This window comes from Gallinula chloropus (assembly GCF_964237585.1).
Source record: "Gallinula chloropus genome assembly, chromosome: 1".
In the NCBI taxonomy this organism is placed as follows: Eukaryota; Metazoa; Chordata; class Aves; order Gruiformes; family Rallidae; genus Gallinula; species Gallinula chloropus.
In genome coordinates this window covers 46,070,114-46,088,690 of record NC_140085.1, presented here as the reverse complement: position 1 = coordinate 46,088,690, position 18,577 = coordinate 46,070,114, and the positions used below count along the sequence as shown (strand labels likewise).

The 18,577-nt window shown below is 38.2% G+C and overlaps 1 protein-coding gene across 1 annotated transcript; it reads right to left on the bottom strand.

Moving 5' to 3' along the window:
- Window positions 1-450: 450 nt before the first annotated feature.
- On the bottom strand, window positions 451-17,099 carry MLC1 (modulator of VRAC current 1; the record flags this gene model as incomplete). Its single annotated transcript, XM_084279042.1, has 11 exons — window positions 451-525; window positions 2,128-2,295; window positions 3,760-3,882; window positions 4,965-5,021; window positions 5,902-6,018; window positions 6,276-6,347; window positions 7,262-7,363; window positions 12,557-12,658; window positions 12,744-12,797; window positions 14,758-14,847; window positions 16,920-17,099. The coding sequence occupies 11 exons, from the start codon at window positions 17,097-17,099 to the stop codon at window positions 451-453; spliced, it is 1,140 nt and encodes a 379-aa protein (XP_084135168.1).
- Window positions 17,100-18,577: the final 1,478 nt, after the last annotated feature.

The window sequence follows — 18,577 nt, the reverse complement described above, 5'->3', positions numbered from 1 at the left end:
CAACTTTACAACTCCTACAAAAGTGAAGTATAAGCAAAAATATCAATTATGACTCATACTCATAACTTTACAAAAGCATTTATCAGTTACACTGACTGCATAACTGCAGTTATAACAACCTCTTGCAAATACATGAAGCCTACTACATATTGTCATATTTTACTTGGCCATCAGCATAAATCCACATGACTCCTTACCCTTTTTCTAAAAGTATCTTCTAAACCAGCACTAGAAGAACACAGACACCAACAGTAAAGATAGATATGTTAAAAATATTATCCATGTTTTTCAAAATTATTGGAAAGACATGTTATTTACTGTGTTATTCCTTGGCTCCTACAGCTGTAATTATATTGCTGTTTATAAACTGGAAAGTTTTTAAATCTTAATTCAAACAGTTGATTTACTGTACTGGATTGTACTGTACTGGCTGCATTTGCAGAATCGAAGCTACTGAGCCATCTGCACCACAACTGCTTTCCAGGCTTTGTCTTTGTCAAAATCCTTTAAGGTATTATTGGAAACCTAAAAGCAAACAGATTGCAGACAAATGGAAACATGAAACAATGCTTTGGTTAAAAACTAAAGTTCAAGCAAATAAATATCTGAAGAGAATGTAAACATGAATGGTTACAGTCCAAGTTATTAAAATATTCTGTGGTAAATTGTATAATACTAGAGACATTTGGGTCAAAGAAACTTGGCCAAATTCATATTTCAAACATGTTACTCAGAACATTTTTCCAAGATTTTTGCCAAAATGTGACTGGAAGTCCTAGCACCTAAATCGCTAAACCCAAAGCCAGGAGTAGCCACCAACAGCATAACTGAAACAAGATTTAGCTTCAAACATGCAAGCAAATGAAGGTCCTGCCTAAGAACACAGACTTCTGAGAAGCCAAAGGGACCTACAACTACACCTGTACCATAATTCATGTGTTTAAATACCAAAATGTAAGGAAAAAGGTGTTGCTTTTCTGGACTTTGTGCCCCTTTCAGCATTTAACTCACACCCTATTTCCCAATGACTTACTATCCAGGGATACTTATGTAAATAATCCCTGGAATAGATTTGTTTAGCCATGCCATGCCCTGTGCTCCAAAATGTGACTTGCAGAGTGAAGTGCTGCTGTGTTTCATCTTTTATACAGAACGTAACTCTCAGAACACAGATCCAGAAAACAAGCAATCTGTGCCAAATGCCCTCAGGAGCCCGAGGGGACAGAAATCCTCAGCGTCCTTCCACCTTCCATTCCCAGCCGTGTAACAACTTCCTGAATTTCAGTCCCTGTTTTCCACCCAGTGCTGTTCCAATGCAGATGCTGGGCCATGCAGTAAGCAACCAGCAAGCCTGAGTTACTCTCTCCTAGTCTTTACGGGTACAGCACTTAGCTCTGTACAGCAGAGGTGAGGAAAGCTTAAGGGCTACAGTTCTACTGCTAGGAAGTGATGGATGTAGTTAACCTATGCAGGGTGAAGAAAGCTGGGTTCCCTCAGTCCCTGAAACGGCATTCTAGCCCAGAATGACTATTTGAAAAGTGGCAACAGTAACAGTGGCACCACCATGCTCTAAAAGCACTATGTGCCAAATCTGTATCTGAAAAGACAGCTTTACCATAATACAACTGTATCAAGTAGTAGTATTCTATACCCCAAAACTTCAGCTCACACTGAAAGGGTTAAATCCGTTCCCTTCCTTTTCGATCTCATTATCAGAACATGGTTATGTGAGGCCCATCATCTTCCCTAAATTCATTCTGACACACAGATAGCTATTATGGACCTGCATCCCATGGAGCACTTTTGTAGCTTACTTAGTACAATGAGAAACCATAACTGGGAGCCCATACTACAAATAAGAGCAAAGGGGGCTTTAACCTTAAAACTGTTTTTTCTCTTAGCAGGACTTGCCACAGATTTGCAGATACTGTATCTGTTGTGTCCCAGTTATCATTTAGACAACAAAATACTCTCTTCATAACAAAACTCACCAGGGCATTGACATTGTCACAGTTTCACAGAGCAGCTCTGAATTGTGATCTGAATTAAGAACCACAAAACATTCCCCAACCCCCCTCTTTTTATATACAGATTTTTAACATTTTATAACAGGTATAAAATACATACCTCTGTTGTTCTGTATTCCTGTTTTTTAACCTGTGATGCTGTCCATGATGAATCATGCAATTTCATTTTTGTCTTGTAATTTACACACTGTATTACTGTTCCAATAGTAAGACATGCCTGAATTAGCAGCATCAACATCAGAAGCAAGAGGAGTACATCGTAAGATTGCTGAAAATAGATAAGAACATGTTGTTAACTACCTGAATAAAATATTTTCTGCCATTTCCACCTGAATATTCTTCATACTTGTGTCCAGATTTCATTTTTTTACCTCAAATTATAATTTACATTTCATTTCAGCATGAGGCTTCAATTAAAATTTGAGTACCTGAGTTTGCTCAAAGTAGAACAGACTGATCATTTTTACTAAAATATTAATTTACCAAATGATCTTTTTCCTCTAGAAACAGAACACAGTTGAAGCATCAATCCTCTAAAATATTGAGCCCCACTTCTGGTTCTGACTTGAGCAGTGTTGCAGCTGTGCCTGGGCCTGGCCCTGTGCCTTGCTGGCTCTGACCTTGGCCTGGTGACCTGAATTCCTGGCTGACCTTGGATCTGCCTCACTACTATGGACTGGTTTGGCAATCCCTGAACTATTGGCTGAACCTGGTTACCATGGCCAGACCTGGTCTGTTTTTCTGTTTTTGGGTACTGTAGGACTGCACTCCTTGCCAACGAGGCCACTGTCCCCTTCTGCCTCGCGGTCACCTCCTGCTCCACTGTTCACCCTCCCTTGCAGGGCAGCCCACTCTTGCTGCCCCCAGAACCAAAGCAGCGTAAGAACACAAGAAACACTCTGCAGGATCACACCAACTATTCAGGTAGCTTAGTTTTCTGTCTCCAACATGTGACAAGAGAAGCTACTTAAAAGACATCATGTTAACTGCGGCCACTTCCTGAGGCCCAACAACACACTACAGTCCTCCAGTATCAGGACAAGACCACGTCCTCCAACGGGATCACATATTCCAAAGATGGTTTTCCAACCTCACAATCTCAGTTTAATAAACAATGTCCCTGTCTTCTAAAATTACAGGAGTACTGAAGGGCTGACTAGTGGGTACTGGGAGTCAAGACCCTTACTGACACTATTTTAACCCCCCTAAATGGTTCTTTGAACACCATCATGGATTGCTAAACACATAGATGGTAAAGTCCTAGAAAGCTCTTCACCAGTGCACTGGTGACACTTCAGTATTGAAATGCTTTAAGATTTGCAAACTTTTTTTTCTTCTCTGCCCCAATCCAGGCTTTGAATGAATCCAGATTGAAGTTTACAATCTCAACTGTTCATACACATTGTAAGAAACAGAAAAATATTCCTCAAGTAAACCTTCAATCTTTGAGTTATATCCTACAAATTCATAAAAACTTCAAGGAATCCAGCATATTACCAATTATTTTTATAGGTTCTTTCAAATAATTTCTCATTTTTTAAACTATAACTCCAGAGTAGCAATAGATTAACCATACTTAAAAACATATCATTAGTTAAAAATAATTTTTAGTAAGTCTGTGGCATTTTATTTAATTTCATAACGCAGTACCTTGTCTTCTTACACTCCCTAATTCATTCTTATGTTGCTACTGCATTAGATGTTAATTATTCAGCTGCACAAAAATACATACTTTAACAGCAGGTGGATAATTTTTAAAGATGTCAACAACTTGCATGATACTGAAGGATAAGTATGCAGAAGCAGTGAACAACAATGGAGAGGTAACACTGCTAATGGCAATCAGGACCTCCACCTAAAAAAATAACATAATACATATTAAATAAGAATAAAAACAAGTTAACATCTGGTTTGGTTTGTGAGCTCCATCTCCTTGAAGCAAGCAGAACAAAATTGTATAAAATCGTGTAATATTACAAGACAAATATTAAGAGCCATTCACACTGCAATAAGATACAGAAGCAAGTTTTGAATAAATTGTTTTTGCCAGAGTACTGTTTTGTAATTAATTTTCCATTTAGTACAGAGAATAGGGTTTTGCTTAATGTCAGAAGTCCCTTTCGACTCCAGGTAGAAGCAGCAATATCCAATATAAAGAAGCAGCAAAACCCAACAGTACAGAAATACCACTTATTCTAATGTTTGTATGAAATAACAAGAATTAACAGCAGATATTCCAGACTTGTGGCCTAAAAAACTATGCAACTAAGTTTGAGGGCTCTGAGGCAAATGTATTGCCATACAATAGCAGCCAAGTTTTCATTCAATATCATCCCTACAGGATTAAATTCTGACTTCAGTTGTGGTCATGCATCATTACTGGCTTAAATATGGTTGCATGACTATAATGTAGAACAGATGTTTTAAGGAGGCTTAACTGCACATCTGGGACAGTCAAGGAATAAGTGTACTCTACTGAATATTCTTAGTCCTTGTTGCTAGTCTTGCAGATGAAGAATTGATTTCAAATAGGTTCTAGGTCCAGTGCAGCCTGCACACCTATTTTTTTTTAAGAAGCTCACAATGAAAGAACAGATTGGAAAGGACCTCAGCTCAGGAGCATGAAAACAGTTCTGGGCATAAAAGGTATAGTGCTTTCCTCTTGTAATATCCATTCCCGAGGAACCAGTAAAAAACCAAAACCCCGACAAACAGTCCTTTAAATTCATTTCTAAAATTGGTGGAATTAAGTCTGTAAGGGACCTACTAGACTTCTCTTCAGTAACATCAGCTTACACTCTTGCTACACATTTTTGTCACATTCTGTAAAAGTAACTAAAAACAAGTGAGCAAATATGAGTAGTGCCCACTATTACAGGCAGTTTTCTTAGCATTATTCCACTCTAATGAGAAAACCCAAGAATTTTACACACTTACCAGACATTTACTTGGATATTCAGCAGCTACATGACTTGCAATAGCACTTGGAAAACACTAAACAAAAAAAAAAAGTAATAAAATAAATATTTATCTACTTGAAAATTACAAAAGCTACAATTGAGTGATTCCCAGTAGTCACAGATCACATCCTAAATTTCATGTAAAGGTAAATAGACTTATGACAGTATTAGGAATCAATTAGTCAAATAGTCATTCAACTAGCATTTAATGAGTATCATCTAGTAAACCTAGATACTGAAGTATGATCATCCTCAAAACCTGACACTTCTACATAAAAACCTAATGAACCCAACTGAACTTTGTGAATTGAGAATGCTGAAAAACTTGTTTATGATCTTTTTCCACTGAGGGATTTTCCAGACGTAGGAGCCATATACAAACCTGATGTTCACTGCCCTCTTTCTCAACTGGTGCAATTAATGGCAAGCAGGGTAGTGCAGTACCTTTTACAAATCCACTGCTGCTAGGTACTGGCTGTTGTTACTGACAGTGGTTACAGTCAGTCTCAGGCTAACTGGCTAAAGGTGATGGTCTAAGTATTCTACCGTGCCATAACTTAAACTCTTCATCTTGCAGCCTGAAATACTGTAAAACCTAGGACTTGGTTGACAAAACACTTCCCTTCTAATATTCTTGTTTTATTAATTATTTCCATTCTACTGAACCAAGTGAAAACGTGTCAGAACATTTTACAAGAACCAAACTACTGTAAATCAAAATAGAACAAGCATAGTGCATAAATATATTAAGAATGTTGAAGAGCTCATCTATTGGCTAAGCAGCAACTGCCAATTAGTACTAGGGCCAAACATTCCAGTAGGGTGGGGGAAAATGAAATCCTTTTTTTAATAAATAAATAGATAGAACCCAAAGACATTGGTTTAAAAGAGTGCCTCCATTTTGTACTACTTACAGCAACTAAGATCCAAAAGAATGTTACCGAAAGATATGGACCTGCGACTAGAACATCCATATTCAAAGCAATTATTCCACCAAATACTGATGAAATTCCAATGATCACCTCGATTACCTAAAACAAAGAGAGCACACAAATCGTTCTGTTTACGGTATTTAGTCCATTAAGTAGTCTCCTTCTTATTATGCATGGCAATTAGGCTTTCTCTTGTAATATTCTAAAAGGAAACATTTTAAGATATGACTCTCATTTCTGTCTTCATTCTTTCACCTCTTACCTACACTGATCTCTTCCTGGTTTTTAAGAAGCTTAACACATACATAGATGAAAGAACAAATGGATTTAATGAATGAAAACAATGTATTTCTTACTGAGTATGACTTCAGAATTCGAGCCGGAAAGCTGACGTTGCTCAAAACAATGGTGCTGTCATATGCAGTGTTCTAGAGGGGAATAAAAAAAATCATAATCAAAAAAATGCACAAAGCAATGCCTTTATTTCTAATACCCTGGCCAACCTGTAACGGATCCTAATGGCACCCAATATGTGGTTGGCCCACCAGAGCAGGCAACGACACACCATGGTGTTTGCCAGTGCCAGACCACATCGATCACATTAAAACCAAATGTGGTGGTCTTAGATTAGCTGTTACACAACCACAATTCAACAATCAAATGTGAACACCGTTTCCCCTTTCCACCTCCAAAACACGTGTTTCTTCCTGAGCCATCTGATTTTAGATGTTGATACACAGTAACTGAAGAACAGTATACTACACGACTTCATCTAGCAAGTAATACCTCCACCAGAAGACAAAATGGCACAGCACCATTATTACCTAAAAGAAGTTCTGTTGTAGAAAAGTAATGGTGCCATTTGGGAGAGCACATGTGACTAAAGAAAATTTTATCTATAGCCCCAAATCCTGAAGCTGGTATTGATTGTCCAGATGCCACCAAACTGGCATACATAACAAATCCTTTCTCCAACTCAGGCTTCAAAAAGGCACTGCTTGGATACACACAAGTCACAATACTCTAATGTTTCATGTGTCATTAAGGGTTTTTTCTACAAAACAGAAATATAACATTTGTCCTGCTTGTTCTTAAGATAAAACTGTGCTGTGTAACTACAACAAGTCATTTTGCATGCATCCATTATACTCTTAAAGAGAAAAGTCTATTACTGTTTAGTATAGCACTTTTACTTACTGTTCAAATCAAGTATTACCACGTAATAGGAAGTTACATAATGAAGTCAAAAGTAACTTGTCAATATATGTGAAACAGGAAAAATTTTGTATTTTTAAACACACACACAAAAGAAAAGTCATTTTTAATCCTTAAGGGTACCTACTTTCTTTCTCGTACAACAGTCTTCAGTGGACCTGGCCGAAATGATCACAGTAGTTGCCATGAAGATTTCCAGTAGAATAAGCAGGATTAAGTTGAAATTTATCTGTTAGTAAAATCCCAGACATAAATGAGTTACATCTTTCATATAAAAAAAAAGGGGGGGGAGAATCTAGCAGGATGCAGCAGGCTATTTTCTGCGACATTTAGACTTACTAATTAGATACTTTGTTAACCATTTTCTTGGTTCTTGATTAATTTCTAGGACACCACTTAGCTGTTTACATAATACTCAAAATGCCTAACCTAAGAAAGAAACATTTGTTTCATTCATGAGAATATTCTGCCTGAAGATACCACTGTCTTCTGGAAGAGTGCTTAATGACAAGGGGGCAATTGCTGGGTACGTTTGCGTTTTGCAGCATCTTCCACGTGAAACCTGAACATTGTGGCAAATCATGGAACAGAAAGAGGACAAACAAATGCAAGTGAGTTTGAGTCCAGAAGCACTGTAAATACATTGATGGACCAGCTCATTTAGTGCAGAGTATATACGTAAACAACAGAAACTGAAAAACTAACAGTAAATAAATTAGATTTTTTTTAATTTAACTTCTGCCTTTCCAGTATGTTTTTTTCTGCTATGACACGTCCAGTGTATCAAAGAATCTTCCATTCTAATTAGTTCCATACCCCTAGAACAAATTAAAAATTCCCCATCTCCAGTTTTGGAGTCTAGGTGGCTTTGGTTTTTATTTTTTTAAACAGAAATACAGCTAAAGCCAGAAGTACCTTTTTATACCATCGGTAACAACAGCGCATTCAACATTAGATATGTAAGCACTAAAGAAAACTGCCTCTGAAACTACCACTGTACATAAAATCTATCACCAGCTACAAAGAACCAACTGAAACCACGTCCCTGATCCTCTTCCATGATGAAGGAACCTGCAAGTGCAACTGGATAGAAAGTAGGTTAGTACAGCCTTTGCTCTGAGCCTGCAGCAGGTATTAAACACTGAAACTGCATGAAAGGGGTGAATTCATATCAAGATTAAATAAAGTTCAATATAGCTGTTTAAATGCATACTTTTAACACAATTTAAGGTATCCTACAGATGTTTCAACACATCTGTACAGGTCTGACAGATAACGACACAGGACCTAAAGGAGACCAATGCCCTTGGTCTTGCAGCTGGAGCAAGGCAGGACAAGCCAGCACATACCTAATGGAGACACACGCTTATGGTTAGGCAACCTAGGCAACCAAACCAAGCATATACACTCTGTGTGCATTCACACTGCCTACATTTCTAATGCTGTCAGTAGGGACCTAGTCTAGAAAAGAGAGGGAACCACAAAAGCTACTGGGACAGCCAGTTGCTAGAGGTGGGGTTAAATTACACTGGCTGCTAGTGCCATTTGAAACATTCAAGCATACTGACCATGCCTGATGAATAGGATGTATGACACAGGACCGATGCGAGTCACTGAGCCATCCAGAGTAGAAGCAGCAGTCAGGCAGTGTCTCACTGTACTTTTAAAACAGGGCATGTTTAAGTTCAGTGCGTGGAATCCCGCCTTAGCCTGAGGTAAACAAGACTCTATGGCAGGGTCCCAGTCACTGGACCACCCCAACCACGATGGAGGTACCAACACTCGAGTCACAAGAAGGCAATAAATTGTTTATACTTGATTCAGAGTTAATGTGGACACTTTCAGTTGTGGTGCCCAGCAGGCATAAGGCTCCACTCCTTTCTGTCCATCAGGCTTCCTATTCTGGGAGCTGGAAAGGAACAGAGCAGCAGCAGTGGCAGTTTGCACCTTTCATACATCACATCCTTCATGTTGATAGTGTACTGACCACAGAACTGCACAGTACCACAGTGGTGTCACACAGCCACAGCCTAGGGCATGCCTGTATCTTCCATCCCATTTATCTAAAGTATCTTTGTAGAGTTATCCATCAGTGTAACACCGATGAAGAATAACCCAGCTCCTTTATAAAGGAGGGGATATTAAATGGGAATTGTCTCACTTGGACAAACTTATCCTTTCTCTGACTCTTACTGCTTTTAAATGACTGGCTGAGATTTCACATCAGACCTAGATTTATTTTCTTGTGCAGTTTTCCATAGGGAGGGAAAACAACTATGATGAAAGAACAAAGTGATGGTATTCTGCATTTTCTTCGTACCACATGGTATAAATGTGAAACAGCCAGCTGTGAGCTGCCAAAGAGTGAAACCATCTCACTGAAACAGTAACCCTCAAAGAGGGCAGCAAGACTCTAAAACAGACAGATTCAAGGAAGCTTCAGAGACAGCTTTGCACACAGTTACCCTGACTTATCTTTATTCAGTGATCGACATAGTATGTATGTGCAATAGACAAGTGGAAAGAGTTAAAACCACATAATCAAATATGTCTTGTGAGTATTACTGTAGATAACATTTGGCCAAGAGACAGTTTGCCCTGTTAAAAATTTAATGTTTGTCACACTTTTCCAGTCTAATATAGTATCTTTTTGAAATGGTTTGATCTGTCTTGAAAATACAAAATCTGTTACTATTTAATAACAGAAAATGCAAATTTTATGCAGTCTAAAAACTACTCACTTCAAAAGTATGCAACTAAAGTTAGGCTCTTACACACAGGGCCAACTCAATGCTTCTCTAGAGCACAAGCTAATTAATGTTGTCACACTGGGGCTCATGACAAAGTAACTATTTATTGTCGTGGCAAAATGAGACCCTTGGGCCCACCTTTCCTGCACAGACATAGTGCCTACCAGGGAAAGGGAGTGCAAAGGCACTGGTAGTCTTTAGTCAGGCTTCTCTGCTGTTCTCAGAATGCTGGGGCTGGTTTCTAATGTATGAACTCTCTACCAAGGAAGGAAGGAAAAAGGGAAAAGGCAGTACCACTGTGTCCCATATAGAATTCATTCAACTCCAACTGCCTAAGACCACTGAGGGGGAAAAGGTATGAGGGTTACTGCTCCACTAGCAATAAGCTAGCAAAAGCTGCACAAAGGATTGACTGTAAGCTGTCCTGAGATACACACAGAACTGAGGCAGCCATGACATTGTCCTGCTAACCACAAGGCAAAACTGCCCACAACTAAACCCATTACTGCTTCAAGTGATCTGATTTTCCAGAGCACTCGACAGCTCCGATTGACTGCAGCACTCCATCTCCATGAAAATCAGGTCAGCTGCATAGAAATGTGAAACTAAAAAGCAGGTTTATAAGTATTGGCTTCATATATTGCACTTCCTAAAGGGAAGTAAACACAATTAATTTTACAAGTTCAAGACTGTGAAATCTGGAGCTAACCAGATGTTATTGAAATAGCATAGGTAACTCCAAAGCAATCTCTAGCCTCTGCACTGATTTTCTATTAGAAAATGCTTTCTTTCCTAACGCTTATTCAGATCTGCTACACTATTATAGGGAGCCATCACTACTGCTGAGCTCTTCCAATCCCAACAGCTGATACAAAAGCGGGCCAACAACTAATAACAGCACGAGAGCAGTCATTAACCTTCATACCACATGCATGGCACAGTTGTATGCAGCACTGCTGTTCAGCAATGGTAACAGTAATACCTACCTCTGTGTCCTGGTTTCAGCTAGGATGGAACACCATGTTTGGGAGTCAGGATGGAAGCAGTGCTGATAACACACTGGTGTTTCTAGTTGTTGACAAGCAGTCAAGGACTTTTCAGTTGTTCCTATTTCCCCACTAACAAGAAGGGAGGGGACATAGCCAGGACAGGTGACCCAAACTGGCCAAAGGGGGTACTCCATGCCAATTACATCATGCTCAGCATAAAAGGGGGGGCTGGTGGAGGGAGGAGCAGGCAGCTCCAGGATGCACAGTTTTGGGGACAGTCTGGTTTCAGGATGGCTCTGAGCTGCACAGCCTGAGTTGTGCAGTTCAGTGAGACACTGCATCATGTATTACCAGTTTCATACCTTTTGCTAGAAAGTCCTGTTATCATTATTATATCTAACTTTCTGCTAAAAAATTTTTCCAGTAAAATATCCTTATCCCAAATCGTGAGGTTTTGGTTCCTTGCGGGTTTTTTCCCTTTTCTTTCCCTCTCCCCTTCCCTCAGCTCCCCTCTTCCCCCCCACACACTTTTTAAAGAAAAAGTGGCTGCAGGGTGCTCAGCTCTCAGGTGGGGTAAACCCACAACACTATGTTTAGTCATATATGTAATAGTCTTAAAGAGGTCTTAGAAGTTTGGTTTGACTTTTTTATGGCTATGGTAAAACCCAAGAAACCCAAAGCAAAACATGCTGCAGTTCCACTTTTTGTCTCAGACTACCGGAAGACGGCATTCCTCAGGGGGGAGAGGACAAGGCTTTAAACTGAAAGAGGACAGATTTACATTAGGCATTAAGAAAAAGTTCTTCCCTGTGAGGGTGTTGAGGCCCTGACACAGGCTGCCCAGAGAAGCTTTGGCTGCCACCTCCCTGGCAGTGTTCAAGGGCAGATTGAATGGGGCTTTGGGCAACCTGGGCCAGCACAGGGTGTCCCTGCCCATGGCAGGGGGATGGAACTAGATGATCTCTGAATTCCCTTCCAACCCAAACCATGCTGTGTTTCTATGTCTTAAAAGGTTGGGACTCCAAACCAATAAACTTTTCCCAGTATGAAATATGTGTCCTTCAAATGACTTCTGCCTTCTCTTTGCTGATAATGTGTAAGAAAAATGTTCATCAGAAGTTTTTTTTCCTATTTATCCCACAAGCAAAACTACCCATTGAAGATGATCCAGGAAAGTATACTCAATATTCTAGAAGTAACACTGTTTGGGACACCTTCTCATTTCAGCATAGTTAAACCCTAAAAATTGGCAAATCTATTAATCTTCAATTATCTCTTCTGACCCACCTCATTAAAAAAAGGAACAACAACAACCAACAAAGCTTGCTACAGTTAACATAAAAATAGTCAGTTGATCAAAGTGGATCACATCTGAAGATCTAATTCATGGTTTTGACGTATTAATACAAAAAGACAGGAAAGTAATTCCTATATATTCTCCTCCAAGTTAGCTGCACTGAATCTTTCAGCCACACCAGTTTTCAATACTGATGTACATTTTCCAGCCTTTGTCTTACACAGAAAAATTACTGGTTGATGATCTCACCTCACAGACTAGGAATACTGGGGTATTGACAACAACATAATTACATGTGATCTCCACCCACCTCCATCCCCCCCCCCTTTTTTTCTTTTTAACAAAAATAAATATAGCATTAAGTAGTAATTGTTTTAGTAACTTACATTTATAGCTGATGGATTCAGGACAAGTTTGCATCCAAACCAAATTAAGCACGTTGTTGTAACAGCAAATGTAGAGACAAACAAAATCTGAAAATTTGGTATCTGAAAAACAGTTTCAGAATGTGTTTTTCTCTCATTTTAAGTGTGGGGGGGAGATATACTGGCAAATAAAAAATCTTGTACTTACCACATTAATTTTATTCCTTGCTATAGCAAAGCTCACAACTGCTGAAGGAATACACTGGGAAAATTAAAAGAGAAGACTAGTGGGATATTCTGCACAAAGAATTATATATATATATATTTATATACGTGTATTTTATTTGGTCTGAATTCCTATTTCAGTTAACTCAGCAAACAGAAGATCAGAAACTCTGAGGAAAGCCTTTTGTCTGAGCTCAATCAGAAGCAGTATCTGAAGATTACGAGATGTTTAAATACACCTTCCACATCCCTCAGTTCTGACTAGTTACCCAGCACAACTCGATAAGTAAAGGAAAAAAAGCCTTTCATGAGGCATTTCATGCCTTTGTTAGTTTAAATTAACTCTAGAAGGCCCAAGATCCTTGAGGAGGAAAAGAAAAAAACACTGCTACTCCCAAACTGGGCCTCCACATTATTTTAAACAGACGAAGTCATGGCTGTGCAAGCTAAAATTTGGCCAGTCTCAACACAGTTGAACTTTGTAAAAACCAATCTGTTAAACCAAATTATGTTTTAAGAATTGTGCCTGGGATCTCCACTAGGTTTACTAAAAACTCTGCTTCTATACTTAAGTGCCAAATGGAAAAATTCCTTTCATTGGGTGAAAAGTTTCACAAAGCAACTTCTCTATCCCATAGCTGTTGCCCAACACAGCAGATATGGTATCATTACAGATCCAACTCATATTTTACCCACCTTGCTAATAGGCAAAATAGAAATACACTCAACTAAAATTACATCCATGTTAAATAATGAATCATGTATCAAACTAATTATCTTTTCACATATCTGAACACTGTAAGTTTAACAATGGAACCACAATAACTAGATTAATATCAATATTTAAGATCCTTGGCAGCACTTCCTTAACACCTAAATGACCTGTATTTAGCATAGTGAAAACATCCTTTCATGTACTGGATATACAGTGTCATGAGACTGCAGGATGACTCCTGACACTACCTGACTATGTTTAGGCAACTGAATCCTACTACTAGGCAAGATGGACAAAAATGTCTTAGAGAACAATTCAGCTCAGGTTAAACAAGACACTTTGCGGTCCCATGGCTACACAACCAAGGAGTAGGTTCTTCCTACTCCTCTGTAGTAGGAGCTGTGACACCTTGCTCACACAGAGACACCCAACCATACATATCTGCACCCACAGCAAGCCATTCGAGTGCAACCTGATAACCTTCTGCATCTACCAGATCTGTGTGAGTTCTGAAGGAAAACACTGTTCACAGGGACACACAGAGAAGAACACACCAGGGAAGTTACTCGCTTCAAAAACTGCTCCAACTTTAGCAGTAACGTAAGTGACAACTCATTCTTGTTTGGTCAAAGTATTAATCTTGTACCTAACTTAAAAAATAAAATCTGCAAGTTGCTAAAATAACAATGACACAACAGAATCCTGTCATGAACAAAACATGTACATCAGACTCATTTCATACACACAGCTCTAAAATGTAGATTTAAGCATACATAAACATTAAAACAAATACAAGTCCCTAAAAATACACTAGAAATTACTGGACTTTGTGAAATGTCAGAGATCTTTAACGCATATTTACTAAAACAATAACAATATTCAAGTCCACTTTAGTACTTGGATATTATGGCAAAATACACTGAAAAAGTAATACTTTGAAATAGACACCATTTAGCCAAAAAATTCCACAAATAGAGAACAATGCAAATTTTGTTGAAACCAAGAACTGCAAGAAAAACTGTTCATGCAGATTACTACTGCATGCCAGTAGTGAGCTGGTTAACAAAAAAACAGTAGTACAAGCCAGCTGCCTTTATGATGAGTGCTATTCCCTTAACCACGGGATGAAAACCCATTTAATGAACTGTTAACCAGAATTAAATCTTCCATGAAGAAATTTAACAGTGAAAGACAGAATAAAAAGGCAAAAAAAACCCCATAAAAATTATTTGCTACTGATTTTGCTGTCAAACAGTCACAGCAAATAATTAAGAATGCTTACTGAACCTGCTGCACAACGTAAATAGTCCATTTCAGATGGAAAAATATTTCCCAGATATAGTGAAAAGCCAGAAGTAATAAGGAGGCAAGTCTGAAAAGGAACAAATAAAATAAATTAATATAAACCCCCCTATGTTTTAAAAAGCAACTAGTCAGAAATCAGTAATTCATTTGAAGTTAAGCTACTGATGAACATTTAATAATGCAGTCTTTATGTGAATAATTTTGAAGCAAAATATCAAAACATGCCAAGTTCTGAAGATGTTTTGCTGGTTACCAAGACTTAATACTAACAAAAGAATTATGTTTGACTTAGCATTGTGCCTTGATTTGGCAAACACCTCATAAAACACTGAAAACCTAATTGTAATGTTCAGTAGTAAAAATGTTACAGAAACCTCAACCAAGCCTCTATTTTGCATTCTCTGGTTGGCTTCACCAACGTTCACTATGCATATGGGAAGCTGGGCAACTACCACCTAGAACACAGTAACAAAAATGGTATTAGGATACACTGATGTAGATTCCTTCCCCTGTATTCCAGCTTCCCTCCAAACTCTCTTCCTGCTTTGGCTCACTGCACACCCAGATATGTTCATCTCCTGTTCCCTTGCTAACAATTCTGTTAATTCCACCACTGTCAGAATTACACTCTCAGCAATCAGTGTAATTAACTAACATTTTTTTCTTTTTGCTTGTCATTCCTCTAACTTGGCATTGCTTGAAAGGGGGTGGGGAAGCTGAGCAACAGAACAACTCTTTTGTTTTACTGGGCATTTCTGTCATGTTACAAAGTTATGGGGATCTTGAAATTTCAAGTCCTTCTCCAAAAAACGTCAGAAAATAAGGACAGCATATGGCAGATCAGAAATCAGTGTTTATAGTACACGACCTGAAATCGTGCCTGAAGCATACTGAATGGTTTCTGCACAAGAACAGCCCATACCAACACCCATTTTGATGTCACTCTATGGTTTGTAACTGCTCCCTGAAGCAGACAGCTCTGTCCACTGTGACTTCTGTTGCTCAGCATACAGCCTTTCTTTCAGAAAAGACCACTGTAATAGTTGGGGGAAAAATCTAATTGGAATTTATTGGATTAGTTTATTAATAAAACTGCATTTTTGTTTGACCATTAAATACATGATTCTTGGTAATATGACTTCAGCAAACAGTCATTTAACATTACTATCTCCAATCATTCACAACTCAATAAAAAGGAAAAATCTAACTGAAGCCAGTTGTCCTTTTTGACAATTCAGCTTGAGAAATCTTAGTGCAAAGAAAGCCAGCTTTTCTTTTGCTCTCTTTTTACACAACAGTACATCTGAAAGGAAATCCAAGTTTCACACTGTCAGAAAGCAAAAAAAAAATTCATCTCTTTCCATGAGAATAGCGCTACACTTTTTTTTCCACTGTGCAAAATGAGCAATTACTGTATGAACAGTGAAACATTTTTAGTTCTTAATAAAAATTACTCTTCAAAACACATAGGCTGAGAGAAAAGATTTAATTCTAACTGCTATGGTGAACTTCAGTCAATTTGGCATAGAACGTAAGTAGTATATGATGTAGATGCAAGATCAGTGCCCTAGGATTCCAGCAGCGACACAGAAATTCAGATCACTGTAACATTCACATAAGAAACAGAAATACATACCTCACCACATGAAAGGTCTAACCAAATAACTACATGACTACTCAACCCTGAAAGATGAACGTGGCACTTAAGTACCACATATATTTTTGATGACAAAACACCATCATAGCGAGTAAAATACTTTTAACAGTTAAAAGTATGTTAAAGGATCACATATGATCAGGATACTGTACATCCTTTCACCAAAGGCACTGCTTATACATACGTGTGGGCTGGTATTTCCCACTACTGCACTTATTCTCTGTTAATGCTATATGACTAATATTAAAGATAAATGCCAGCCTTAACATCTCTGATTAGTTCAGAGTTATCCATAGAATGCTATTAGCCACTTAAGTGTTACATTCTAAATTCTCTAAATATGCTACTTTCTGTACAAGTATTTACATTCAGTACTGCCAGCGATGAAACTGTGAGTCCCCAAATGATGTGAAACACCACGGGTTACTGGACACTGAGACCTCACCGAGGCTTTCAAATTTTGCATCATTTTAAGTACTTACTCCCATCAGCAAAGAAAAGATCCATTTTCTGTAACTAAAACAAGGATGCAGCCTCTTTGATAGCTGAAGATCACTGGATTTGATGTCTGGTATATAATTTCCATTCTCTTGCTTTCCCCGCTCCAAAGTTGGCATCCTGTCATAGCTAAATTCTTCTCTGTAACCTTCTTCCCTGGTCATAACACTTCACAAAGGCAATTAAGTAAGAATAATGGGAATGCAAATCATGACCAAAGACCAAAAATATCACACGCTCAGATCAGTGCTCAACTAGGGTTTTGCCTATTTAAGGTAAAATAAATAAAAGCAGTATTTAGTAAGGAGCTGTACTTACATTTCAAACTATGCAAGCATTCTAACAACTTGCACACAGTAAGTAAATTACATCCTGTAGCCACAGTTCATAATAATACAGTATAAATACCAATGAACTTAAAGTCTGTGTACCTAGGATACCTTAACAGACTTTTGTTTCAAAATCTAAGAACCTTTTTTGGAGGTGTTTAGTTCAAGGGTAACTCTGTGATTCCATAACCAAAGCTTTTTTTTCCTTGTTTTTTTTTTTTTTTAACTGTGGGAGAGAAAATATATTTAAACATGTTTAGATATTAACTTGTACTTGATTTTAACACTTCTTATCAGGTATCTAAAGTGACAGACTGTACTAGGAATCTAATGAAATCACATACTCATATCAACTCAGCCACAGCAAACTTTTTCTAATTTACCCAATATCAACCATTTCTCTTGTTCACTTAGCCCCTTTTTTGTTCTTCTCACAGCTTGCCAACCCATTCAAACACCTTGAGGAGTATCTCGTATTAGAATTAAGTTACAGCAGATTTATCAGCAGTTAAAAACCTTCATGCTTACCTTCAACTGAAAAGTTAACTGTCAGTTTAAAACAGCCTTGTGAACACAGCTGCCTGTACACTTTGTGATATTCTCACCGTTCAGTGAGTCATGCCGTCTTTGAAAAGTTCTCCCTTACACTTTGGCTTCCAACAACATCTATTCAGATATGGAACAAAAGCACAGCAAAAACTTCAGTTGAGCCAGGGAACAGGAAAATGCCTCCTGAATTTTAATTAACAGAAGACACTAGAAAATGACTGTACTACATTCTCATAGGGCTGCTTCCAGATCAGTCCAACAAATTCCAAAAGTTTCAAGTCTCCTTTTTTATTCCCCTACTATCCCTTACTTGGCATCTTAAATAAAATCTTCCTCACCGTTCATCACTTGTAGTTAATAAAACAGCCAGTGATAACAATATTCAACAATCTAGTTTTTGTTTCAAAAGAGCAAAAACTACTTACAGTGCAGCATTCTTCAAAAATAAACTACAGATAAAAATTCAAGTGTTCAAGCACCCAAACAAGCTGGGAAGTTACAGAGTTACAGTTTAGAAATTTATCAAGAAAATCATCTTCACTGCAGAACTGTTCTTTATCTTTCTACTAAACCCAGCTTCCAGAGTGTTCCAATAAACCCTGCACACTCCAACCATGCTGACATTCATATTTACAGAGCACCATGAAGACTAAGCAACATAATTTAAATCTAGCAGGCAGCAGTGACATGCAATGGCCAGCGTGCACTGGATCCAGTCCTCCTGCTTGTTAGGCAAAAAGAATGCTTTTATCTTGAAGATGTTG